The 27500-nt window shown below is 42.4% G+C and overlaps 1 protein-coding gene across 3 annotated transcripts in view; it reads right to left on the minus strand.

The window, feature by feature from the left end:
* The window catches only part of ncor2 (nuclear receptor corepressor 2), a 170332-nt gene that overhangs the window by 90735 nt on the left and 52097 nt on the right, over positions 1 to 27500 (minus strand). For all 3 annotated transcript variants that reach the window (XM_037536067.1, XM_037536065.1, XM_037536066.1), the window contains exons 3-4: positions 25319 to 25437; positions 7402 to 7579 (exon numbers count right to left, since the gene is read on the minus strand). In XM_037536067.1, coding sequence (XP_037391964.1) covers positions 7402 to 7579; positions 25319 to 25437 — 297 coding nt within the window. The remainder of the gene's footprint in view (positions 1 to 7401; positions 7580 to 25318; positions 25438 to 27500) is intronic.

Genomic DNA, 27500 nt, shown 5'->3' on the forward strand with positions numbered 1-27500 from the left:
GAGCTCAAATCCAGCCTCTTTATCAGATTTCTAGAGTTTACTCCAATCTAAGACATCAAAGTGTGCTGTTTACATGACCATACAAATCAGATACCTGCAGAAACCCGACGGTGACGGGATTACTGAGTGCATGTAAACGCACCCATTGATTCAGTGATTTACCTTTGGGTATTCGGCCTGCGTGATTTAACAAGGAAGTGATTTAAAGGTGAAACATCTTGATTTCCATGATATCAGTTTATTTTGCAACTCTACTACAAACTGTCTCATCCACTGAAAACGTAAGACGAGAAAGCCAGGATGCAAGAGGGAGAGACAGAGATGCAGAAAGACAGCGAGTAAACGGGACAGTAAGAGAGAGAGATATAGACACAGAGAGACAGATTGAGCGAGAGAGAGCACAAGAAAGGATATAGAGCGAGAGAGAGCTCTCACTCCCAAGGACACTTTCTGAAGGCTGCTGGTGTTTAAAACATTCCTCGAGGCATTCAGTCACTTTAAAGCGGATTTCACGGAAAAGAAACATTTGATCTCTCTCTGGCTATGTATCTCTTTGTTTTCCTCTCTCTCTCTCTCTCTCAGAGCTGTGGGGTCATTTGGGGACGTGGCAGACATTAACTCTGGTTAAACGTAATGAGATTTCAACACTAAACTTCAGTCAGTCATAAGTGGTGGATCATGAGCCTGTGTGTGAACTGAATCCTGCTTTCAGTCCTGAGTGTGTGGGCGGTGACCTTTGGACAAACACAGGAAGGTGCCAACACACACACTAAAGGTGACGTGACGTCATGATGAACACGGTCAGATACGGCTGAGTGAGGACAAAAGGTGTGTGTGTGTGTGTGTGTGTGTGTGTGTGTGTATTGAGATGAAAGGTCACAGTTGCGGAAGCTGATCCAGCAGGATTTCTGCTGTCCTGCTCATGCTGGCAGACACCGTCGCATTATACCCACACATGTACTGTTCACAGAGCTTTACACTGCATTATGGGCTCATTCCACTATATTAACAAGGTTCATTTAAGGTTTACATCCTGCAAATACTTGCATGCACTAGGAGTTTGTGTTCGCTGTTCAGTTGCGTGTTTTTCAGGCTTGTCATGCTTAAAAAGTGAAGCCGGCTCCAGATCTTGCACGGACTGGTGAAGAACAGCTGTTCTGTTATTAATGTTGGATTATTGTGAACACAGAAATTCTGATCTGGTGGTTTGTTAAAACAGAAAGATATAAATAGAGTCCAAAGCAATGGCTCACTGGGGCTACAAGTTCTGCAATTTTAGTGACAACAGCCTTAAAGCGCCCTCATTTGCACACAGGGCTATTTCTATGGTCTCCACAGAAAAGCACTGGGGCAATAGAATGCTCAATGCTAGATGCTCTCGAGACCTAAGGCCACCATGCAAAAGCCAAGCATCGGCTAGATGGGTATAAAGCCCCCAGCACTGGGCTGTGGAGCTGAACTGTGTTCTCTTGAATGAAGAAGCTCCTTCCAATATCTTTAGGATGAGCTGGAGATCCAGAAGTAATCATAGAACATCAGTAGCTGAGCTTCTAGTGTATATCTAGTGTAAAGCCTTCCAGAAGAGTGGAGGCGGCTACTGCTGCAAAGGGGGACAAAATCCCTCTTAATAGAGATATTTATCACCACAATACTAACATTTCTACTGCAATTCTACAGACTTTGTCCTTCAAGATTCAAGAAGAAGGGCTGTTGCTCTCTCTGGAGCCTTACATACAGAATGAATATGACAAATATCCAAAAAGAAGCTCCAGTATTAAACGCCAGGGGAAACCTGCACAGAGATTTCCACCACACACATTCGTCCTTCAAAGAAATTAGCGTTTAACACAGCCTCACGTTCCAGTTAACAGTCTTGTCTGGACTTGTTACACCACTAAGCTGGAATCATCAGCTGTCTGTTCCAAGGAAGAGCAGAATGAGAAGCAAACCGACACGCATCCCATCAGCCATTAAAGTGCTCAAAAACGTACACAAGCGTCTTCCCAAAGGCAGCCGATCGAGCCAGACATGTTTGGTGTCTGAAGTTTGCTTTAGTTCTGCCTTGGAGCTACAGTGCCAATGTAGCTAACGCATAGATAAAGGAATCTGCACAGGAGCAACAAGTAATATAAAGCTTATAGCCTCCTTAAATAAACCCGAGTATGTGGTTCCATCACATTGCTGGAAACAGCACTAACAGCCACACTGAGTCTGATTTCATGCATGTTTATAGACACAGAACATTATACAGGGGCAGACACCAGGCAAGCACGTCTATCTGAGATGACTTAAAACCACAGGCTTTGAGGCGAGTGTGTAATGATTCAGGCCTGCAGTTAGCATGATGGTGATTTGCGTACATAAGCTTCCATTTATTGCTAGCAACCTGTATTTTTTACACACACACACACTATTTATTTATTTATTTATTTGTTTGTTCATTTATTCACCCCCCCCCCCTTGTTTTTTAACCTTTTTAACTCCTTGAAACCACCAGCGGTTCCTAAACACACTTCATCGTATTATTTACAAACAGCCAATTACAATCATCAGACATTTCCCAGTGCTTGGCATTACATGCAATTTAAAACGAAGCCGTATGTGTTGCTGCTAATGAGATCAGACCTAAAAATATCATTCACGGTCCATAAACAGAGACCCAGAGTGAGCAGCATTTCCCCTCAGAGTAGTACAGTAATAGCTGCTAAAAATACCCACCACTCTCAGAGGGGAAGCCACCACTCAACTAGACAACACTGAATACACTGACCTTGATACGCACGCACAAAAATAAAGGGTGCAATCTCGCTGCCCTTCATACCACAGCACTTACACAGGGTGTGATCACAGTGACCTTAATCCTGCAGCCCACAAGCAGCGAAGGGTGTGATCTGACCGTCCTTCATACACCACATCACACGCAGACCATGCAGCAGCTTCACACATTCCTGCCCAGACGTGTAAGCGCACTGCATCCATGATACAGCACGTTGCAGACAGCGTAGCTCCAGCACTAATCAAGCGACTCCACTACGGAACTAACAGAAGCTCAGTTAGGTAATTACCCAACTGCAACTGCAGCTCCGTTTCATCCACCCTGACCGCCAGACCACCAGCAACGTGTAATGAGACCGTCATCTGTGCTCGGAAATTCAGTTCAAATTTCCTGCTGCTATTTGTTACTTAATAGTCAAATTCATTCAAATTTGAAACAATATTTTAAGATAAGTAGGCTACACTAAGGGTGGGCAAAAGGGCATATATCAGACAATTTCGCAATATAGGACACGTATAATATTTTTATAATAATAAATAATATTTTTGGCACGATGTTGTAGTGCCACATTTTTTATTCATATTTCACATACTAAACTGATACCAAAGACGACTAATTAGGATCTCATTTTACCAAAACATGCGGTCAGTCCGTATTTGCATGATATCTACTACATTCCCAAAAGCATCCCGCTCATCACAATAACAAAATATTTCACATTACTACTATAAAATCACCATTTTAGTACCTCCAGGGCAAGCGACTGTAGTAAACACCTGGGGCCGTATTACAGAAACTTACTCACTCTGTAATCTTGCTGTTTAATCAGCACGACGACTTCAGCTAGGACTGAATTTAGAACAGAAACTTTTACAGAATGACAGTTCTTAAGTTCATCATCTTCTCCATTAACTCCAGATAAGAAAACCATATTACACAAACATCCTAACTAGACTAAACCTCCTACGCTCTGTCCTAACTTTAAGATAAACCTCAGAGCATCTTAACTTCTGTTTTAACCGTCTGTTTCTACTGTTTTATGCAGTGACGGGCAACATCGTCCACTGTAACAACATAATGACATTACATTCATCTACACTGAAAACAGCGCTTTTAAAATCCCAGACCCTGTTGACAATCTTCACCATCCCCTCTTATTACCCTTGTGTGTTAATGATGATCCAGAGACGGTGGTGAATAACGAGGAGGCGGAGCTGAACGTGCGGATGTGTGGAGTTTGCATGTTCTCCCCGTGTCTGCGTGGGTTTCCTCCAGGTTCTCCGGTTTCCTCCCGCAGTCCAAAGACATGCTGTCAGGTCGATTGGACGTGCTAAATTGCCCTTAGGTGTGAGTGACTGTGTCTGTCTGTCTGCCCTGCGATGGACTGGCGACCTGTCCAGGGTGTGTCCTGCCTTCCGCCTGATGACTGCTGGGATAGGCTCCAGCACCCCCCCACGACCCTGACGGAGAAGCGGCTTAGAAAATGGATGGATGGATGTTACAACATGCTGCGCTGCACGACGCCTTCAATCAGCTGGGTTTTATGAATGATGCACCTGCGAGACGCGACAGAAGTCGAGAACGATGAGAGACACCTACATCTTTAATTCAGTGTTTTCAAACTCCAGGCTTGGAGCCTTGCACTGTTCACACCTCGTTCAGCTCAAGAAGGGATAAATTAGCTAATAATATCAGGTATTTTAAGCAGGGAAACCACAGTTATGCAGTGCACGGGTTTCAGGGCTGGAGCTTGGAACTCTTAGACATAGTTTTTCCGACTCAGGACATTCAGTCTGATATTTAACGTTCATGTTTCTCCATTCAATCATCATTTAAAATCTCCCGAAACAGAGAGTTAAGTTATACCGGCCGTTTGCAGCTCCGTTAGGGGGACGACGGTTAACGTTAGCTAAAGTAATCTAAAGGCTGAAACTGTTCACATCAATCTTAATTAGGTGATGTGGCCTCACCCTTCCTATGATGACAGAGGTTTTTCTCCTCTTTATGCAACACCATGGGATCCTTCCTGACGTGAAGAGCCGGTGGGCTTCTGGGCTCTTAGATGCTTTGAGAGACTCTCCAGAATAGGGAGAGGGGTTGAGTATGAGATAAATATAAATATGTCAGGAAAGCAGTTTTTTCGCCAGTTTAAGTGGGACCAGGAGTTGAAGAGGAAACTATACAAGGACCACAGACTAGTTTACTGACTTTATCAAGGTAACGTTCTTCTCTTAGAAAGCAAGGAGAGCAGCTTTAGCCGTCTTTCTGCTCTAGTTACGATCATGCGGAGCAGTGAAGCCAGAAATTCAGTCCCAAATACGGCGACCACGAAAGAAATATCATGTGACTGAAACCCTACGATGCTGTTAGTCATTAAAAACTGTGTTTTATACCAAAGGGAGCACAATCAGTCCAGTTTAACAGCATCCCATCACACGCTTATTTGCGTTGCTGTCTTGAAGCCTTACAGCAGTCAGTTCTTGGCATTTTGACTTAATTTAGTGATTAGACTTAATTTGGACTGTGACTGATACTTAGTCTGCATATTTAGTCTATTAGTTAAAAGACTGTCCAGGCTAAAACTAAAAGATATGATTCTAACGCTACTCGATCCCACAAATTAGAAAACGTGAGATCACGTGAAGTACACTGGTGAGGTCACTGTTTCTGTGAAAAACCAACTAAGGTCACCTACAAAGGCCACGTTCACACAGCAGGTAAGTTCACAGTATCTTTTAAATGTGATCTATATGTGATATTAGACAGATCATCTGCTAAATTGACCCACACAGACACACATCTGTGTCGCATATGAACAAAAAGATCGGATATGGGCCTCTTTTATCTGCCCTGTGTGAATTTTGGCACATTTCTTTTTTCCAGGTCACCCAAAACCTGCGCAAACCCTGTGATGGTACTTTTTTTTTATTATGTGGCAGTAACATGTTATATTTCTGCCATTTCACCCACCTCTACTGGTGCATCAGTCACTGAGGTAGAAGTGATTGTTGTAATAATGTTATAATACTAATCACTTAAATGAGAATTTCAGAGGTCAAACTTGAATAAGTGCAATTTACTCTACAAGCAGGCAGTGAGGCACTCTTTATGCACACATCCCAGAATGCACACACAGCCCCTTTATAGAGCCCCCGGCCTAGAAAAGAAGAGGCTTCATGTGCTGAAGCAGAACATGAGTTATTACCCCAACCATCTGCCTCTGCCACTTTCCGTTACACTAACCCCCCTCCGCACACACACACACACACACACACACACACACACACACGCAGAGCAAATCCTGCACACGGTGTTGCGGCTCAGATGTTAAACGACAGCCGCGCTCACACACACACACACACACACGCACACGCACGCACACACAGACACACACGCACGCACACAGACCCTCTCGAACACAGCCCGGGGGCTCCTGTGTGCTGAATGAGCTGCACTCTCCGACTCTGGCAGCAGGATGGAAACACCGGCTAATGGCAAAAGACAAGCTGATTTATAGGGCCAATAAATACATGCTGAGTGATTACCTCTTATTATCACTCCTGTCTGGAGCAGCGCAGCAGCAGCATCTTTTCAGAGGCCGATCTTACGGCTAACACTGACCTTTCACTGCGCAGCCTGAAGATTAAATAATAAATACACACCTTTAACACCTTTAAAGCTCTTTCATTTCACGGTTGTGATGAACGTGACTCATTTTGCTGTGGTTAAAATAACAGCCGATTACATAAGCTTCATTATGCACCAGCCTGCAACAGGTTTCCATGGCAATTACTTCACGACTGTAATTATCACGGCGAGCAGCCAGATGCAAATTAGGACACACAGAGTGTTTTATTTTAGCTTCCAACATCATGAGCCAGCAAATCAAACCGGGATTACTTTTTACTAGACGACTGATTATTCAATATAAAGCTGACTAGTCGTCATTTAACACGGTCAAACAACACGGGCATACAAATTCTGGGCCAAAATCCAATTCATTTTTATTTTGCATACCTGTCTACTCAAATTCATTAACACTTCAAATTAAAATGACACTGGTACCTGGATTAGCATCACCGGGAAACCCAAGATGTACTTGCAGAGGGTCACCAAAGCTTTAGACGCCACAAAATACTAGAACACTCTTGTGGATTTCGAGGCCGAGTTACAGAAACGTCCTATGTTTTTGTCCTAAGATCTGACAGGTCGAGATGATTTTTCACAAATTCATGTTACAGAAGCAACTCATGATTCAGGAGTCTTATCTCACAGCATCTCACTTCATCCTCAGTTAGGAAATCCTAACCTACACATCTACCACTGCAGCTGTAAGAGGACGTATATCTATAAAATTACTTTTACAGAAGGAGGAAAAAAGGTCTTCATGAAATACACAACGTAAAGAGTAGCTGACGTTTCAAACAGTGTAGAGAAACTAAAAAAACAAAAGCCAAAATAAGACAGTGGTACGGCAGCGACACGACGCAACCACTGAAATTAAGGAAACATCTTGGACTCATTGCTGTGGATTCATTCTTACTGGGAGCTGGAACAGAACCAAAACTGGACGGACTAGAGATCTTAGAGGAGCGGGCTAAGCGCTGCTGAGCCACGGTACTGACCTTAGTTATGTCTTCAGCTGCGCCCAGTGAAAGAGGCGGGCGGTGAGACGGATGGCGCATCATTGGCTCCGCCCCTATTTCCAGACGAGGGCGTTTAATCTCAGAATACTCCACCTCGGATTGGCTGCTGGGCTCCTGCAGGTAAATGTGCTCATACCGGACGTGAGGCTCTTGAGCTCTGTAGGACGCAGAGAAGTAAATGAAGGTGAATCATGGGTAATACAGTGTGGTAAACGGTTCAGACATGAATGAGATGAAAGGATTTACAACGTGGAAAAAAGAAATCTGAAGATTTTAGCTGGTCTAGAATTATTACTGCTTTTCAAAATTATTCACATATAAAAAAGCAGCTCATTTGTTCCATAATTAGTGACACAATAACATTCATTTGATTTAAAACTGCACACACCAACATTTTGTCAAATACAAATCCTAGTAAAATATCTTTGTACTCACAAACACAAACGAGGATTGGATTGAAAGTTTACAATCAGCACTTTCCACATCACTTTTAGAACAAGCTCCGAGTGAGAACTCATGTAATATTCTGTATGTTTTGATATTGCTGATGACAACTGTGATATCTACAAATTCAACTGGCAATTTGCAAAAATATATATAAATAACATCCCTGGAATGTGTCGATAACTGAGCGCACAGCAGGATTTGGAGAGTGTATTTACAGCAGCGAGTAACGCTTCATTTCCATTAGCGCTCATCCACTTCAGCCTACACCAGCTTTCTAATGGTCTCCGCTTCACATACATTCATCCGGTAAGACGTGACGAGACGCTGCAACCACCTCCCAAACCACCACCACTGTACAGGATGCCCACATCGTCACTATTACAGGGCCGAGCAACCATGGCAACGTGTTTACGTTGGACTGGAGAACATGGCATACGGTACCTCACACGAGTGCAAGCTTTCCTGCTAGCGTGAGTGCACACCACCCCTAATGCACTGCAGGATGACAGGAGGGGGAGGAGTGTGATACGACCAAGCTGGCATGCGCGCACGCACACACGCACACACGCACACACGCACACACACACACACACACACACACACACACACACACACACACACACACACACACCACTATCTCAACCTCTCACACTCATAAATCTCCCTAAATTAAAAGAAGGGTTTGATGAAACATCCTGTTTGGCCTTTAACCTTTACTGCTTTAGTTTTACACTGGAGCTATGAGGCCACTACAGCTAACAAGCAGTGGGAGCTTATAGACCCCCAGTTAGTATTGTGGTTTGGACCATTGTATGTGTGTATACAACATACTCATATATATATATATATATATATATATATATATATATATATATATATATATATATATATATATATATAAAATGTATATATATGAGTATGTTGTATACACACATACATATATACACATACACACACACATACATATATATGTGTGTGTGTATGTACGTATGTGTATATATACATATATATAAAATGTATGCATCAATGCTGCCAGAACAAAAAATTAATAATTTCCCATATTAATTACACATTGCTGAATATTTCAAGCCTTTTACTCTGTTAAATTACTAATGATGTCCATAAAAGGTAAAACTGTCTACCATCATCACACAGTAAGATATAAAATATAGAAATATATTTCATGTATTATAAACCGACAATAATTTTAAGCTTTTAATATTTTAATTTCATTACTACGCTTTCTGTATGAAGTGATGTTTCAGAAAATCTACGAAAGTTGATTAAAGTTTTTTCTATATTAAAGCTGCACTTATCTGTACGTGTGTCGTCACTGTACCACTTCTCATCTGTGTAGCATTAAAAATAAATACGTTCATGAATAAAAAAGAAAGCTTACTGCCTACTACTGTCACTGAGCAAGAATATCTAACCCTATATTATCATGATGTTTACATTGCGTGCAGAGTTTACATGACTATCGTATCTCTGGCATCAGCTGCACATGGTTTCCTCAGCTTACATAAACAGCCTACACAGGTCACCCAAACTCTGCTGCGATATGTGGAGCCCAGTTAAAATAAACATGTCTGCACTCCAACACGGGCGGAGAGGACGAGAGCCGCGCGTAAAGAGTTCTCTGGCGACATGTTTTATGCTGTGTAAAATCAGAACAGCTATGGGAGCTGAACAGCTAAAAGCAAAGTGCTAAGTCTAAAGGTCAGGGTAAAGTATGCAACTCCGTCTCTGACAGATATTACTCCAGATAACGTTTCACGCTTTCTCTGAAAAATGAAAATAAAGCCATAAAAATAAGAAAAAGACTTTAGCCACGTCCGTTCTTCGAACCGCCCAGTAATGCAATGTTTCGTAGCAACTGCTGCCAGACTGCACAAGCTTTTCGAGGCACATGAAGGCTATACAGCAGGTTATGCAGTGATCTGGCTGTGTGTTTGCGCTGTATTTCTAGGTTGTGCGATGTTGGAGCTGGTTTCTCTCACTCTGGCTACTGATGGCAGGTTACTCTGAGTGTTCTGGTGTGTGAATCCCGTCTTAGCCAACTCAAAAGCCATGATCTATAATTCAAAACGTTAGCGAAGGCAGATCTGTATGTTTTTAACTGATGTGACTGAAGACTAATTACTATGGCCAGCTAAGTACAACTTCTACTCAGGTGCAGGCTCAAAACACACAATATGCAAATACACAAATGCACATTATATGTGACACTGCTGTCATTTAATACAAGATACTATAGAAGATGAGCTGTTTACTGAAGGTGAAAGTGTTCACTCGATCAGAACGCCAATCTTTAGGCAATAAAAACACCACTGCTTCCGTTTCTGCTCACTGTAGTAGAGGTTATTTCCCACCGTCAGCCAGCTAACCCAGGGGTCCTTACCAAGACATTGGTCAGATGATACAAGTTGTGTTTATTTCCAAAATCTGGTCATGATTCCATCTGTACTGTCCTCATCACAGACATCAAGATTGTCCTGGTATTGGGTGTAAAACACATCTGGCCGAGAAAAGTTGCAAAGTGGAAGCGGCCGAGTTACGTCATCGAAATACTGACGCAAAGTACAAATCCAATGAGAAGAAAAAAAAACCCTTAAATACAGGAACAAAGCATTTCTTCATGGACAGAGGGTGAAAGAGAGGGAGACGTAGAGAAGAATGACCCTCACAAGAACTCCTGCAGGGCTTTTTTTTTTTTTAAACACATTTCTAAAAAGGACAAACGGGAAGATAAAATAGAAAGGGAGTTAAAAGAAGGAGAGAAGAGACGGGACTGTATCTGAGGGAGACGTTTCACTCTTTTCATCACGTGCCTTACAGTCGTCAGTCAGTCTGTTTCATCTTATTCCAGCTGTCTTCAAAGAGGAGAGTGAGCGAGTGAGCGAGTGAATGAGTGAGACAGACAGACAGACACAGACAGAGAGTACTGTTGAGGAATGTGAGAGAGAGACAGACAGAGTACTGTTGTGGAGTGTGTGAGTGTGTGAGTGAGTGAGTGAGTGAGTGAGGGGCATACAGACACACCGAGAGTACTGTTGAGGAATGTGAGAAAGAGAGAGGAGAGAGAGGAGAGAGAGAGAGAGAGAGAGAGAGAGAGAGAGAGAGAGAGAGAGAGAGAGAGACAGAGAGTACTGTTGAGGAATGTGAGAGAGAGAGAGAGAGAGAGAGAGAGAGAGAGAGAGAGAGAGAGAGAGAGAGAGAGAGAGAGAGGGGACAGACCCCCACATTGCCGTGTGGAGTGAAGACTGAAGGTGATTTATTCCAGTTTGATATAAAGGGAAGCGTCAGGAAGCGACACATTCATGTTCAGAAGGGAAACCCACCCTTAACCTGCTGAAGTGCAGAGCGGCTCCGTCACTGGGCCTTTTTCCTTCAGAGACATTTCCTCCAACCTCACAGCTTATTTTACTGCCCGCTATCTCAACCCTCTAAACCACTAACAAGCGAACTAACGGCTAGCGATCCAACTCCACTAACCGTCTCGCTGGTTTGCCCTGTTGAGAGTGAAAGACAAGACTTCCACCTCCCCATGTCCCACCCACAAATGCAGCAAATGTTGACACTGACTGTTCATGAAAACGGAAAGCTTGTGCAAACATCTGGAAAAGGCGCTAAGCAGAAAGGTTGGAGGGCAGCAGCGAGTAACATGTCTTCATTTGGTTAGTAACACCTTTAGAGGGCAGCAGCGAGTAACATGTCTTCATTTGGTTAGTAACACCTTTAGAGGGCAGCAGCGAGTAACATTTCATTTGGTTAGTAACACCTTTAGAGGGCAGCAGCGAGTAACATGACTTCATTTGGTTAGTAACACCTTTAGAGGGCAGCAGCGAGTAACATGTCTTCATTTGGTTAGTAACACCTTTAGAGGGCAGCAGCGAGTAACATGACTTCATTTGGTTAGTAACACCTTTAGAGGGCAGCAGCGAGTAACATGTCTTCATTTGGTTAGTAACACCTTTAGAGGGCAGCAGCGAGTAACATGTCTTCATTTGGTTAGTAACACCTTTAGAGGGCAGCAGCGAGTAACATGACTTCATTTGGTTAGTAACACCTTTAGAGGGCAGCAGCGAGTAACATGTCTTCATTTGGTTAGTAACACCTTTAGAGGGCAGCAGCGAGTAACATGACTTCATTTGGTTAGTAACACCTTTAGAGGGCAGCAGCGAGTAACATGTCTTCATTTGGTTAGTAACACCTTTAGAGGGCAGCAGCGAGTAACATTTCATTTGGTTAGTAACACCTTTAGAGGGCAGCAGCGAGTAACATGACTTCATTTGGTTAGTAACACCTTTAGAGGGCAGCAGCGAGTAACATTTCATTTGGTTAGTAACACCTTTAGAGGGCAGCAGCGAGTAACATGACTTCATTTGGTTAGTAACACCTTTAGAGGGCAGCAGCGAGTAACATGACTTCATTTGGTTAGTAACACCTTTAGAGGGCAGCAGCGAGTAACATGACTTCATTTGGTTAGTAACACCTTTAGAGGGCAGCAGCGAGTAACATGTCTTCATTTGGTTAGTAACACCTTTAGAGGGCAGCAGCGAGTAACATTTCATTTGGTTAGTAACACCCTTAGAGGGCAGCAGCGAGTAACATTTGTTTATTTGAGCTTGAGCCTTTTCTGTCATCAGTTGGAAGCTACAGAGGATGGAAAGATAATATCCTGATCAGCACATCTGGCCACTTTAGGCTTGTATTTTAACACAATGAACAAACTGTTAGTCACATCCGATGTGGTCATAACAGCTGAGATGTCATAACTGTGACAGGTGAAAGGCGAGCTCAACACACGGACGCAAGCTTAAACCGCACAAATAATAAAAACACCATTAAACTCACAGCATCCTGAACATGTATGAGCTACTCATCTATACAGACCCACCTCCGCCTAAATACTGGCACTACACACTGAACTCATCTTCCACCTCCACAGGAGAAGCTGTGCAAGGTGTGCCTCCATATTTACTGTGGCTTAGGCAGCACAAAGTTCACAGACATTCATAACACTGCCTGACCTAATTATGTCAAACTCAGCCACACACACACGCTGGGCTGAAATGTAGTAGCATGACTGATGAGCCACACAAGCTGAGGAATTATGAAGCACACCCATATATTTAAAAAAACAAATCTCCATTCCTCAGTGCTGCCCAATATAAACAGAGAATTCATTCTCACTCTGGCAGTCGCACTGACAGGGGGAAAACTGACACACACAGGTTTATACACCCACTGAGGACTTGGGAGCAATAAATACGTCCCATAACCAGCTGTGTGACAAAAAGATTTATATAAAGAAATCTGAAAAATTTCAGCTCAAAAAGAAAACAGTCATAAAATAACAATAAAATATATAACAAACCTAGACAGAAAAAATTTTTGAAAAATAAATTATTTACTAAAATACAACAGTGAAAGAATTAACATCAAATTAAATATAGCTGCAATAAAATATGAAAACAAAATATTATTATTATTATTATTATTATTAACAAGCCAAACACACCACTGACTAGTGATGCATCAATACTACTTCTTTCTAACCGAGGAAGAGTACTAGTTTTTAATGCTTGCTGATGTGATTAAAATATTACACTGACTAACTTAGAATGAGTGCAATGTACTGTAAATCACAAGCCTGGCTGATTTTAAGTGATGTACATTAGCTAGATGTGCTACATTAGCTACCCTGGATGGAGCAGCGCTGCAGAGGAAAGGGTTTTGTTCCACATCAGAAAAGCTGTTAGTACGTTTCTTAGTTTTTATCCTCACTTGTCTTTCAACAGTCTCTGTAGTACAGTGACCGCAGGAATCACATCTGAGGCTTTTGTTTAGTTCCTCTAAAGCCAGACATGCACTGTGTGACTTCAGTAATCTTGTTCTTTGGTGACTCAGACTGGACGTGTGAATAGACCCATCATTTATGGACAAAGTCTACCATTTATATACTGACTGTATTGAAAACGCTTGGTCCGACTGACCTTTCTAGCTAAAACGCAACTCAGACAGCCAACGAGCAATTTTCAATCAACAGCTTTCATCCTAAATAACATTCTGTGCACAGAGTACTGAGTAAACATGCTGAGAAAATGAGCTACAGCAGCTTTGCTAACACTATGCACTGAAACTAAACTCAGGGGTGACGCACAAAGGAGGATAATACAGCCGTTCTTAAGCCTACTTTACAAGGCCAATTAAAAAAAATAAAGAAATCAAAGCAAGAACGCTGACATCGCAATTCTGTTCAGTCAAATAGAGAAAAATCGCATTTACAAACTTTACTTCTGCAGTATCGTCTTTGTCGCCTATGTTTTGTTAGCCTACGTGTCTACACTGTACTGAGGAAGAGGTTGTGACTTTTTCTGTTCATAAACGTGTTAAAATCACCGTGTATTCCTGATGGGAATATACAACAGTTAAAGTGTCCAACTACGTGGGCTCCGAATGTAACACTTCTTTGTGAAACCACTGCCAGCTTCAGTCATTTGCTCACTAGTGCAGCAGCGTACACTCAGCTGACATCACCGGGTATGAGCTGGTATTGGATGGTGGTATCAGTGCATTTTTCTGAGGTTGACTGTGAGTAAATTAGCATGATATTGGGTCGATATGCGATACCAGGAACTGTATCGAGGCATCCCACCACTGATGCTGCAATAGCAGTAATATGAGTGCTGCCAGGAGAGAAACTAAAGTGACAGCACAGTGAAAAGCTACAGTTCCTCTGTAAGGAAGTAACACCGCTCAGAAAGATAAAGAAGCTATGATCCCAGAGGAGTTGCAGCCACTGTTGCTTTCACTTGGTGGTAAAAACTGGAAACTTTAAACGTCATTTTCATGTTTACCCCGTGTTCACACGAGTTTCATGTTTAGGTCACACAGCCCTGAAATTCTCTTCTCATAGAGCTTGAACAGAATGAGCTGCTTTTATAAATGAGCCAATTTTTGTTTAGGGTCAAGCAAGGCAAACGTACTGAATCCTGATGAACTACTCAAAAGAAGAGACAGATCGTGAGAAATTATTTAATCATTTTACAGCCCTAGAAATAATATAAAGTACAATATATTGCCCAAAGTATTTGCTCGTCTGCCTTCACACGCATATGAATTGAGTGAAATCCCATTCTTAATCCATAGGGTTTAATATGATGACAGCCCACCCTTTGCAGCTATAACAGCTTCAAGTCTTCTGGGAAGGCTTTCCACAAGGGTTAGGAGTGTGTTTATGGGAATTTTTGACCGTTCTTCCAGAAGCGCATTTGTGAGGTCAGACACTGATGTTGGACGAGAAGGCCTGGCTCACAGTCTCCACTCTAATTCATTCCAAAGGTGTTCTATGGGGTTGAGGTCAGGACTCTGTGCAGGCCAGTCAAGTTCTTCCACACTAAACTTGCTCATCCACGTCTTTATGGACCTGCTTTGTGCACTGGTGCGCAGTCATGTTGGAACAGGAAGGGGCCGTCCCCAAACTGTTCCCACAAAGTTGGGAGCATGAAATTGTCCAGAATCTCTTGGTGCTGAAGCTTTAAGAGTTCCTTTCACTGGAACTAAGGGGCCGAGCCCAACTCCTGAAAAACAACCCCACACCATGATCCCCCCTCCACCAAACTTTACACTTGGCACAATGCAGTCAGACAAGTACCGTCTCCTGGCAACCGCCAAGCCCAGACTCGTCCATCGGATTGCCACATGAAGTTTGGAGGTCTGTAGTGACTGACTCTGCAGAAAGTTGGTGACCTCCGCGCACTATGCCCCTCAGCATCCGCTGACCCCACTCTCTCATTTCACGAAGGCTTACCCCTTCGTGGCGGAGTTGCTGTCGTTCCCAGTTACTTCCACTTTGTTATAATCCCACTGACAGTTGACTGTGGAATATTTAGAAGTGAGGAAATTTCACAACTGAACTTGCTGCACAGGTGGCGTCCGATCACGGTACCACGCTGGAATTCACTGAGCTCCTGAGAGCGACCCATTCTTTCACTAATGTTGGCTCTTTTACTGCCCTGTTGTGGCTCCAGTGCTGAATTAGATTTTTAGGTAATAATAAAATAATCCTCCTTTACAGTAAAATAAAGTGCTGCTGATTGTTCAGCACAGTTTAACAATAAATGGTCTTAAACGCTGGAGTTAATGCAAAACTGCTAATTCACCCTTTAACCCTGAAGGTTGGCGCATAAACTGTTGGTCACCATAGCAGCACAGACACTAATCTCACCTAGCAAGTAGCTAACGAAGAGAAAGCTTTAAGACGAACTCTGATAATTTCGAGATCAATGGACTTATTTGCATTTATAAATCACTCCAGCTGGTTTCCTGATAAGTTTAATCTGCAATAAGAAGTCAACCAGCTTCTTGTTCGAATTTTCCTGTTCCATCTTAAAGCAGAGCAAAGTAAGTCCGTGTCTTGGTTTATATTTTTTAGCATATATTAGTACATTAGCACATACCGAGACATATTTACAGCCAAGATTTGAAAATGAACATTAAATTGTGACTCCCAAAGTGGTTTGATTTCTGTTGAAAGGAGAAAATGGCTCTTCTTAACATTTGGGTTGCCGAACTCTGGCCAAGCCCATTTAGCGATAAAAGCTCAGCTTTCTTAGTCACGTCCTTGGCAAGGCGATCTTGTTCAGGCCTTGGTGATTCAGAGCAGCTAGAAAGTATAACATAACATTGCTTACTCACTAATATGAGCCACGTTTTCACATTTTACAGTTCTTTCAAAACACAAAATGACCAACCTTTCGAAATCTCTATCAAGCGTCGGCGATGATGAAACAATGAAACCCTGAGCTCAGAAAAGTCATTTTAGCATTTAAATACTGCCAACTCAAAAGGTTAATTGGGCACTCAGGCAATCACTGTAAATTAGCCCTGAATTTCTGTCATGAAAATGTATGAAAGCAAAGACACACACACACACACACAGACACACACACACACACACACACACACATACACCTCCTATCTCTTTCCTACTTCCCCTGATTTCCATAGAAGCTTGACGCTTACATAATCACATCATCAAAATGCATCTTTCACCCCTCCTCCCTCTCTCTGGCGTGTGACAGTAAGCCTCAGTGAGTGAGAATATGCGGGGAGGGGGCGGTTTAGCAGGCCTGTGCTAAATTGAGGCCAGCTCAAGCGTAGAGATAGAGTTCGAGTTATCGTGGAAGCCTTTGCCAATCTCTCTCTCTCTCTCTCTCTCTCTCTCTCTCTTTCTCTCTCTCTCCTATCGCTCCATCTCCCTGTTGGGTCGTGCAGGTTGCAAAAGCTTCCTCTGTACTTTGGTACTCTTTTCCTGTCTTTCTGTAACACACCCCTGTTGATACTGCTTTTATCTCTCTCACTTACAACCCCCCATCCCCTCCGCCATCCCCCGCGCTCTCTGACTCTCTCTCTCACACACCACATATTCAGGTTAAACTAAGATAAGAGCAGATAAGACAGCACTCCACTTATCCCTATGGCACAACACAATACTGAGCCAGCAAGTCTTACAGCTCAGAACCAGTTTACTGCTCTGACGGCTGGCTTTTTAAATACTATTCAAATAGCCCAGATGGACGATATATAACGTTGGTAGACCTTAAAAAAAACAAGAAAAAAACCCACAAAAGTTTTAACATAAAATTTAAACCGACAGTTCCAGTTGCAAAATATGAATCACACCACTGTAAAATATCTGACATCCACATCAACTAAAATCTGAACTAAAAACCAAGACAGAGCCGGACATTCACAGCAAGTATGATCATTTTTTAGTTTTGTTATTAAATATATTTGACCTTAGCAAGGAAATCTGCAGAGCTAACAAAAGCTAATTTAAATTTAGCCTTGGGTACACGACTTAACACATCTCAACAGATTATAAAAAGACTGGGAATCTCACACCAGCAGATTGTTGTTGCTGAACTGAGCTCGTACGAATTTGTGTGAGCTCACGTGTTGCGACATTACTAGGAAATGCAAGTAAACAAACGTGGAGCAGCTCACTGCTGCTGTTTTCTCTGCCGTGTGCTGACACCGTACAGAAGCAGCAGGTGAGCATGTTTAACTGACGGTGATCAGTTTGGTATATTTAAGAGTACATTAACTCAATTGTGCTCGCGCCCTAAGCTCATTAAAAAGCTCGAATTTTCACCATTTTTCTTTGTTCACTTGCTGTATTTTCTTCTTTTGCACTTCCATTTGTACTGGGTGTTACAGGAATCCGTTCAGACTGAGTCGTTGACCAGTTTACACTAGAGTACACTCAGAGTCGGGCTGATAATCCATCCACAAACATGACTGGGGGCCAGAAATCTGAGTCTTCATCACTCACACACGACTCGATCCTCTCTCCAACTGTCGACAGAAATCTGCAGACTAGAGCCGACCAGCGCAGACTCAGCCAGGCTAAGAATCAGGGAGAAAATCGGGGTAAAAGTCAGTAAGGTAACCGTGGCTTTAGCTGACTACCAGAAGCTGGCCAAGATGCACCCGATTCTCCTCGATGAGCTCCTTCAGGTGGGTAGAAGTTTCAGCACCGGCGATTTTTCATTTGATATTTTACTTTGTTTTCTACTTTGTCTGTAGTAAAGTACAGCTGGACTATCGCTGTGCGAGTTGTTGAATGCTGTACTCTATTTACACAAAGTCTGTCTATCAGAATATCAGGTAAGAGTGAGCATCACTGTTTGGAGTCCAAAGATTTGGAGCAGACTCTCGATCGCCTGGAAGCAAATAATAAATTATTTTTGGCACCAACTGACAGTAAAAGCATTCCTCCAAATGAAAACTGCTTTACGCTCCGGTCATGTTACTTCAGTACTTTATAGAAATAAAACAGAACTGTAAAACAGACAAACCACTAAAAACCACATCCCTACATTTTTCTATTTAGGAGATGCTTTTATCGGTATATTACAGTCTTTTAACCCCACTTTCCTGTGTGTGCATGTAATCCACTTTACTACCTAACTTTACTGTGATATACTACTAAAAAAAGATGGTTCTTCAGGGGTTCTTTAGTGAGAAAATGGGTCTATATAGAACCATGGACACTCAAAAGAATCCTTGGCATGATTGAAGGGTTTTGTGCATCATGAAAGGGTTCTTCAGACTAACAGAGAATATGCTTTAGATGGTTCTATATAGAACCTTTTTGAAAAAGGTTCTATATAGAACCGGTGCCTGTGGGTTGGGCGCCTGCTACCGTGCTATACAGAACCCTTTCAAAAAGGTTCTACAGAAGCTTATACAACAGATTCTCCATCAATCTGAAGAACCCTTTCACAATGCAAATGAACCCTTTAATCATGCAAAGGATTCTTTGAGTGTTCACGGTTCTACACAGAACTATTTTTGTTACTGAAGAACCCTGCCGAACCATCTTTTTTAAGAGTGTATAAAAAAAAAATTTTAAAAAAGCACACAGCTGATTCTGGGCTGAGCTGATTCTTCCTGGAAAACCACCAACAGCAGCCAACACCAGTCAGCACAGCATAAACATCAGCGCTACTGCAGAACGCACCCTTAAATAACTGTGAAGGAAGGATATGACGATGGGAATTAAGGCCCCAAATGTGGAATGAGTTGAGAGAGAGAGAGAGCGCGCATCAACACACACACACACACACACACACACACACACACACACACACACACAGAGACACGCTGGCTGTCAGGAGAGCCGCCTCTCTGTGAGCCTGTCTGGCAGATCCTGTCCACATATGTCCCTGAGGCAAGTTCCCCTACTGCATCATCACTTACTGCACGGCCTGCTGAGAACCACCGACAGCGCACACACACAAACATGCAAGCCAGGGCTTCATCCACAGAGCTGTATGTATCTTATGTACGTCAGAACGTTACTTTGCCCCTTGTAATAATAAATAAATAAACAAGCAAACAAACAGGCAAATAAATAAAATAACAGTCATGGATATGGACAGGTACTCAAGTTCTCAGGTCGAGGTGCCAGTAGAGGAACACTGAAATCACTATTTGTCTATTCCTTATGCTTCATCCAGGAAAAACTGAAAATAAACACGTCAACAACTCTGGGAATTCAGTATAGGTTGCTACTCTGAAACGTAAGTGCCTTAACATGTGCGTTTAGACAACAATGTGCTGTTGAGGACGTGGCCGAGAAGTATTGCCGGGCGATACGACCTCAAATCAATATCACGATTAATTGAATGTTTTACCTTGATTGCGATTAATGAACAATTATTTTTGTTTGTTTTTTTTTCTTTCTTTTTTTCGCCCCGTAGTTCACTGACAAGCTTTGTACTGTAAATATGCTCTGCACTCTGCATAAATCACCTCAGCCAGATCGGAATTCACACAGCTTTTACGTCAATCCAACTCCACATTCGTCATAATTTCGTGCTGCTGAGATCTCAAATGTTTGGGGTAATATTTCCATACAAAAATTAGGAGACACTCATCCAAAACCCGCCGTGTTTGAAGAGATTTAGAAAGAAATGGCTGAACGTGGCAGCACGACAGAGGCTGCAGGGTCAAAGAACAGTTAAAAGTCTGAAAACAAAGTTTAAAGAATCCGAAGTGACTGCGCCCTTTTACAGCGAGCTGAACACATTCTGGGGGATGAGCCCAGCTGTCAGTCAGTGAAGCTTCATGACGGCTCCTGTGATGCTGGTGAAGATGAAGCTGATCCTCCGGGAGCGACTGGCGTTCGTTGGCAGGCGTGATTGTTTACCTCTGGACGAGCCACGTGAAACTCTGTTCTCTGTTCTTTTGTGCATGTGGGGCAGTTTAGGAGCTGATCTGTTCAGACTGATGTTGCATACAGATTTTCTTTGGTGAGAAAATCAGATTTGGGCCAATATTACCTGCTTCCCTTAAACATAGCCTTAGCTGGAGTGGTGGGAGTCATGTGACAACACACGTGTGGTAGCAAGTTTTCAGGGGGACAGTACATGAACACACAGAGTGAGGAGAAGGATTAAAATCGAAAATAACTGACACGGACGAATTACATCAGTTAGAGAGTTCAGCTATATTTCCCAGCCTGTGGGAAAGGAAGTATTATTTTCATAATGTATTTATTTTATAACTCATCTGAGACATCAGGACACTTACATGCTCAGCTGTTGTGTTACCAGCAGATTTTTATTATTCAGATTTATTTATATTTTTATTATTATTTAGATTGTTTTCAGTTTGCAAGCTGCAGCTTTGCAGGTACACTTTCAGCAAACATCTCTACTTTCAGTCTACCTCTGAATATCAGTGGATTAGCCTATTGGCCGGTTAGTTCTATGCTACATTTAACCTCTTCAACTCCGTGAGACCACCAGTGGCTGCAAAACACACTTCGTCATGTTCCTCATAACTTTCATATTTCACAAGCTCCATTCAGAAGCTGGGCGTCGTGTGAGGCTGTAACTCTTCTTTCCAGTCTAATAGACGGTGATGTCTTTTTAAACCCTTATAATAAAAGAAGCTGAACTCTCAATTTTTTTTCTACTTAAATTCAACCCATTTTTCCACAAATCTGGGCTCTAAACTACAAACAGACGGCGTCTCTTCAGTGATCTGCTCTGTAAAAAATTACTTTTATAAAATAAGACAAAGCACATTTAAGATTTTTGGCTTTCAGCAGTGAATTGTAAGCATATAGCGATATGTGAAGATCATAAAACACATTTTGGAAAGAAAAAAAAAAAAACACCACATAAAAAAATGAAGTTATTATTACATATATAATATAAAAATGGACAGATTCAGCAGTTACTGAATAATTTGCCTTACAATTTGGTCATGTTAATTCAGATGGAAAAAATATACCCTAGAGAATAAGAGGTTAAAGCAGGCTTTTGTCCTGTAAAGCCAGTCTAAGCTGGCAATAACAGCAAAGAAAGAGCACATTTGTGGGTGGAACACGGATCGGCCTATCGCAACCGTCAAACTGATCACTCACTGAACGTGAAAGATCTCAGTGGCGTGCTTCCTGTACTGAGGTTAGAAATCCTGCCCTATATAAAAGTGCACTGTGTCTTCAGTGTGCTGCCCTGTCTACCTGCATTAGCCGGAGGGAAGCACTGTGCCAGTGCACGCTAAGCAGCTATTACGCAACACTTATGCAAGACGTGAGATGCTTTGAAACTACGTGTCACTCTAAATATGAGATGGGGAACTGAATCTGAAGCAGCGAGGCCCACGAGAGCTACTGCACACAGAAGAAGGAAAGGCATATCACATCCACTCAGACAAAAACGGTCTGACAGTCTTTATACTGAGTTTCTAAGGAGAACGCCTTCAGCGGGACTGATTTTATCACGCTGTGTTTTGTCCAGTCAGGGTCGCCTTAGCATTAGACAAACAGCTATTCTTAATGGAAGTGAATGATGGATTTAAGACTGTTCTGTAGAGCCAGTTTCTCCGCTCTTATCACTGATGGAAAACTGCTGCTCCTGCATGAACTGTGGCTTTTGTAAAGTGTTCATCCATTCAAATGCGTGAGAGGCTCTTACCGAGACTCTTTCATGCTGCGGTGGATTTCATTTCATTCTCTTTCAACCTCTAAATGCTAAGAAATCATAAGAGGAACCTTGTGTTTATTACGTCTCATCAATCTTGAAAGTAAGTGCTAACACTTCTTGGCAGATTCTGAGAAACGTCTGCTCTCTGCAGTAACAGTAATATAGTGGGGTGAGTATATCAGAGTGGCCTCAGAGGAACCAACAGCACAGCATCTTGAAAACATATGAATTCTTTCTTACTCGTACCTCACTGAAATAAGTGGAAAATTGTGTGGAAAGTGCAGATTCATGTATAAATTAATGTTTCTAAGCAGAAGAGCAGATATTTATTATGATTTGACACTTGTCTATACAGTATTGGTTATAACTAGAGATGGAAGGACTGATCGGCTGTGTATTGGTGTCGTCTAATTTTCAGCCCAGATATGCGATCGGATGCCATTTCTCCAGTTTGGCTGACCTAGAGAATGGATTAGTGATGTAAACATACCAGCCATATTTTGCCTAATGTGCCAGAATACTACTGCTGCACCTTATAAGGTTGAATTGGAAACTGCTGAACAAGAAGCTGGCGAAGAGGAAGTCAGCTTCAGCCTCAGTGTATCTATTTCACTGAACATTTTTCCTCAAGTATATTACATATTTGACTGAAGTTGTTGACTAAGAACGTGTAAAACTATTTAACGATGTTTGCTGGCAAAGCTTTGACGATTCATTTGCCAGTATGTTAGCATCCAGTCTTCATGACCTATGGCTGAGGGGCTGAGCTTAAAAACAACAGAGAGAACTACAAAACTGAACGCAAGTCAGGCCTTTTAGCCTTTTCAATAAATTAAAAAGCCCATCTGTGAAGCTGGAAGACTTTTGTCCTGTTAGCTCCGTCGGTTCCGTAGGTTCTGGCTATTTCAGTGGTTACTGCTGCACTATTTAAGGCGGAAAAGGAAAAATCGAACAAGAAGTTGGTGAAAAAGAAACTAACTGCAGCTTGAAGAGTTGACGGGTATAAAAAGGGATGAGGATGTCGCTCTTCTTCTGCTTGACAGGTCGATAACCTGTTTTCGCTGTTTCACAGGAACAGTGGGCCAGTATTTTATTGTCCTGTTTGCTGTGCGTTGTGGTTTTCTGCACTGTAGCAATTGTACTGACAGTTTGATAACCCACAACCTAACTAACATTAGTTCATTCTAACGTCAAACCCTGGCGTTCGCCTGTGCAACATTTGCAAAAGGTTTTATGGAGACGAAGATCTTAAAAAAAAAAAAAAAAAAAAAAAAAAAAAAAAAGTGTTGGTTGCCATGGCAATGTCCATCCATGAACATGAGCTTCTGAAGGAGCGACGGTGTTTTGCTGTTGAAAATCGCTTCTTTCAAATGCGTCATACAGCCCCCTTGATCAGGGGCTAAAGCCATGGGCAGTTGGCCCCAAAAACACTGAGCGGTCCAACGCTATCAAAACCTGAAGCAGACTGTACTGGAGATACACTCACCAGCCACTTTATTAGGTACACTAGTAAAAGGTTGGACCCCCTTTTGCCTTCAGAACTGCCTTAATTCTTCGTGTTAGACTTTCAACAAGGTGTTGGAAACGTTCCTCAGAGATTCTGGTTGGTTATTTGAGTTCCTGCTGCCTTTCTATCATCTGGAACCAGTCTGCCCGTTCTCCTCTGACCTCTCACATCAACAAGGCATTTTCATCCACACAACTGACCGCTCTCTGGATATTTCCTCTTTTTCGGACCGTTCTCTGTAAAACCTAGAGATGGTTGTGCGTGAAAATCCCAGCAGATCAGCAGTTTCTGAAATACTCAGACCAGCCCGTCTGGTACCAACAACCACGCCACGTTCAAAGTCCCTTAAATCCCCTTTCTTCCCCGTTCTGATGCTCGGTCTGCACTTCAGCAAGTTGTCTTGACCACCTCTACACGCCTAAATGCACTGAGTTGCAGCCAGTGTTTAGTTGTGCTAACAAATAGCTAATCAGTGCAGGCTGGGCTGGGAATCACTACAGGCCCCATCAGGGTATGACTCTACCTTTATATTTAAAAGTTTGTTATACACCAGTATTCAAAAGTAAAGTAACAACACTATGATGAATGGTTATGAATGGTTATTACTAACAATCCTATTATTTGACTGCTGGTGTATTTCATCTTATGTTTTTTTCCCACTTTGTGTAACAAGCTCTATGCATAGCAAAATCACTTTACTGTAGCCTCTTGTGGCTTATTGCTATATACAACCTCTAAAACCAAGGTCTTAAAGTGCCGATATCATGGAAATCTACCATGTAATTCTTCATGTTTTGGAAATAAGGAGTCTATTATAGTATGTATACACTGTTAAAGTTTCAAAGGTTTCATCACGCTGTCATAAACTGCAAAAAACAGCTGGTTTTTGAGTGGTCACAAAAAACATCTGTCAATTCCAGCCTAGAGAAGCGAAGCTCAGCCTACTTACACTGAAGCTATAATGAGTGTTTCAGACTAGACTGCTTTTCAAATGAGGCCCATTACAGCACAGCTGATCAGGACTTAGCTCATTCACATTTACACAGAGTTACATGCACGTTTTGTTGATGTTCTGAGTAAATGTATCCTCTACAGTGAGCACATTTCTGCATATTTTAATGCAGTTACTGTGTGTGTAATTTATCCGTTGGTGTCATTACTTGTACAAATCAACAGTATATCACTGTTAAAGGCACAGTGACAGAAACAGTCCGCTCTAAGGGATGAAGAAGGGCTTGAAAAAATGGTCATGGGAAAATGAATGATGACCTATATTGATGCACACAACTACTCCAGCATTATAAGTGGACATCAAGGGCAAAATAAAATACAAGAAAAATGTTGGATATGGGCCTATTAAATGAAAAAGATAGGACTCCAGAGAGGGACACAGGTGCCTCGAGAAGGGACCGTGAATGTGTGTGAACCCTACCTCTCGCTCCCTGGCTGGAACTCCGATAGCAACGACGGCCTGCGGCGGTGGGGCTGGGCCAGGGCTCCATGGGCCAGGTGGGTGTAGTCCCGTGGGTGGAAGTCCACCATGCCAACATCCTGTTAGGCACACAAGACCACACACAGACGATGTAATACAGGCTTACATTCACTCCGCTGTGCCAAACAGTGAGCGCAATGAGCGCACCTGCTCCAATGTGGCCCTGCTGGTACCGACATCAGCTAGCGTACAGTAGGAACACACACAGGCCAAATAAAACAGGCCTGTATCTATTCTGCTACAGTCACCCATCTGTCTGTCCCGCACCAGCACAGGGCACTGACTGGAACAGGGCAATGAAAAAAAACAAAGCTGCTCGTGTCCCTGAATCAACCTCCTGACCAGGCTACTGCCGTGAAAACAAAAAGGACAGTGTCCAACCGCTTCTGACTGGCAGTCTGACAAAGTATGAACGCTTCCTCTCATAAAGAAATAAGTCTTACAGTAAAAAAGAGCAGTAAAACTGCACATAAAACACTGCAGGGCTATATAAACAGAACCGAATGTGTCACTGCACTAGAAACGGAAAGGCCATAAATTAGTTCATTAGCCGGGTCAGCGTTTAGTATCTTACATCATAAGATCACCCGATTAGCCTGCGACCCAAGCTGCCCTCCTACAGCCAGATCGTTCACTGTGAATACAGGCCTGTTTCCCCATTTCTCGGTCGATCGGTCAAGACATTCACCATGAAGCTTGCTCATTTAGTTCTGCACTGCAGCTACACGGTTACGTAGCCAGCAGGCTTATGAACGTTATTAGCCCATAAATATCATGATAAATAAAATCAGAGACAACCCATGAAATCACCCAACACAGCACTGCATTACATATAAATAAGGCTTTAGGAACAACAATGAAAAAACGTGACTGCGTGACTTGAGCTAACATGAACATAATGTGGTTTACTCACTCACACTGACCACATATTATTGGCCAGATTAAAGAAATATCACAGCCTTTTGTCATGAGACTAACTGCATAAGCTCTAGCACCCTCAAGGGTACACCAACTGTTTACACCGAGCAGGCATAACATTTTGACCACCTCCTTGTTTCTACACTCATCGTCAGTGTATGTGAAATTTAATTAACTGGGAGAATTGGTGGAAAGTGTATGTATTTTTTAGTAAGGAGTAAATCATAACCATCCCTAGTAGCTAACAAGTGAATATTACCACTAGGGATCCACCAATCATGAACTGTTACGGCTGATTACAACATCGCAGCAGCCAGAAATAAGCAAAATGTGCTAGGTTGCTTATTTTAAATATGACAATTACACCACAACATTTCAGGACAATGTAGCCGTGACCTGGCTTTATGCCATTTTTCCTGTACAATTACAACATAAGAGTGGCCAAATTAGCTGAATGCATCTCTAATCACTGCTCACTTAAATCATTACAACTTGCCTCAAACTGTGCAGAGCTGTTAAGTCTTAAACAGACTCGCTTTGCAGTCTTGATTAATCAACATTTTGATTTCTATCATTTTAACTCAGACTTAACAGTATCACAGCCACCGTTCAATATCTAGCCAGCACAACCGCTACAGCAATCAATAACTAAGCCTAAATGTGAACGTCTGGCTTACTGAATGCTTTTTTCTTCCCCTCCAGACTCTCGACTATGTCGAGTATGTGGTTGTACAGTACACTCAAAACATTAACACTTGTTAGTCAACTAATGAGGCGCATCAAGTTTGTTGAGAGCAAGAAAAACAAATCACAATATTCAGCCTAGTGGAATCTGACGGGCTGACAGCGGCTTACATGATAGACGGGAGATGAGAGATGCATGGATGGCACCAAGGGACACATCAGATACAGTTACAGTTACGGTAGGCTGTACTAAAGAAAAAAACGGTTTCCTGATACGTTTAAATCTGCAATGAGAAACTGACAAACACTAAAAAGTCAGGAGCCTGAAGTCTCTTACTCACAGATTCTCGTTCTAATTCTCCCGTTCCACCTTAAATGGTGCAGCAGTTACACTCTGGCGCCTCAGGCACCATTTAAGGTGGAACGGGAAACTTCGAACAAGAAGCTGGCGAATGAGAAGCGACTTCATCCTCGTAAAAAGTCGAACGACATTTTCCAAGAAACTGTTCTACTACTGAGG

The sequence above is a fragment of the Pygocentrus nattereri genome, chromosome 29 (genome assembly GCF_015220715.1).
Source record: "Pygocentrus nattereri isolate fPygNat1 chromosome 29, fPygNat1.pri, whole genome shotgun sequence".
Taxonomy (NCBI): Eukaryota; Metazoa; Chordata; class Actinopteri; order Characiformes; family Serrasalmidae; genus Pygocentrus; species Pygocentrus nattereri.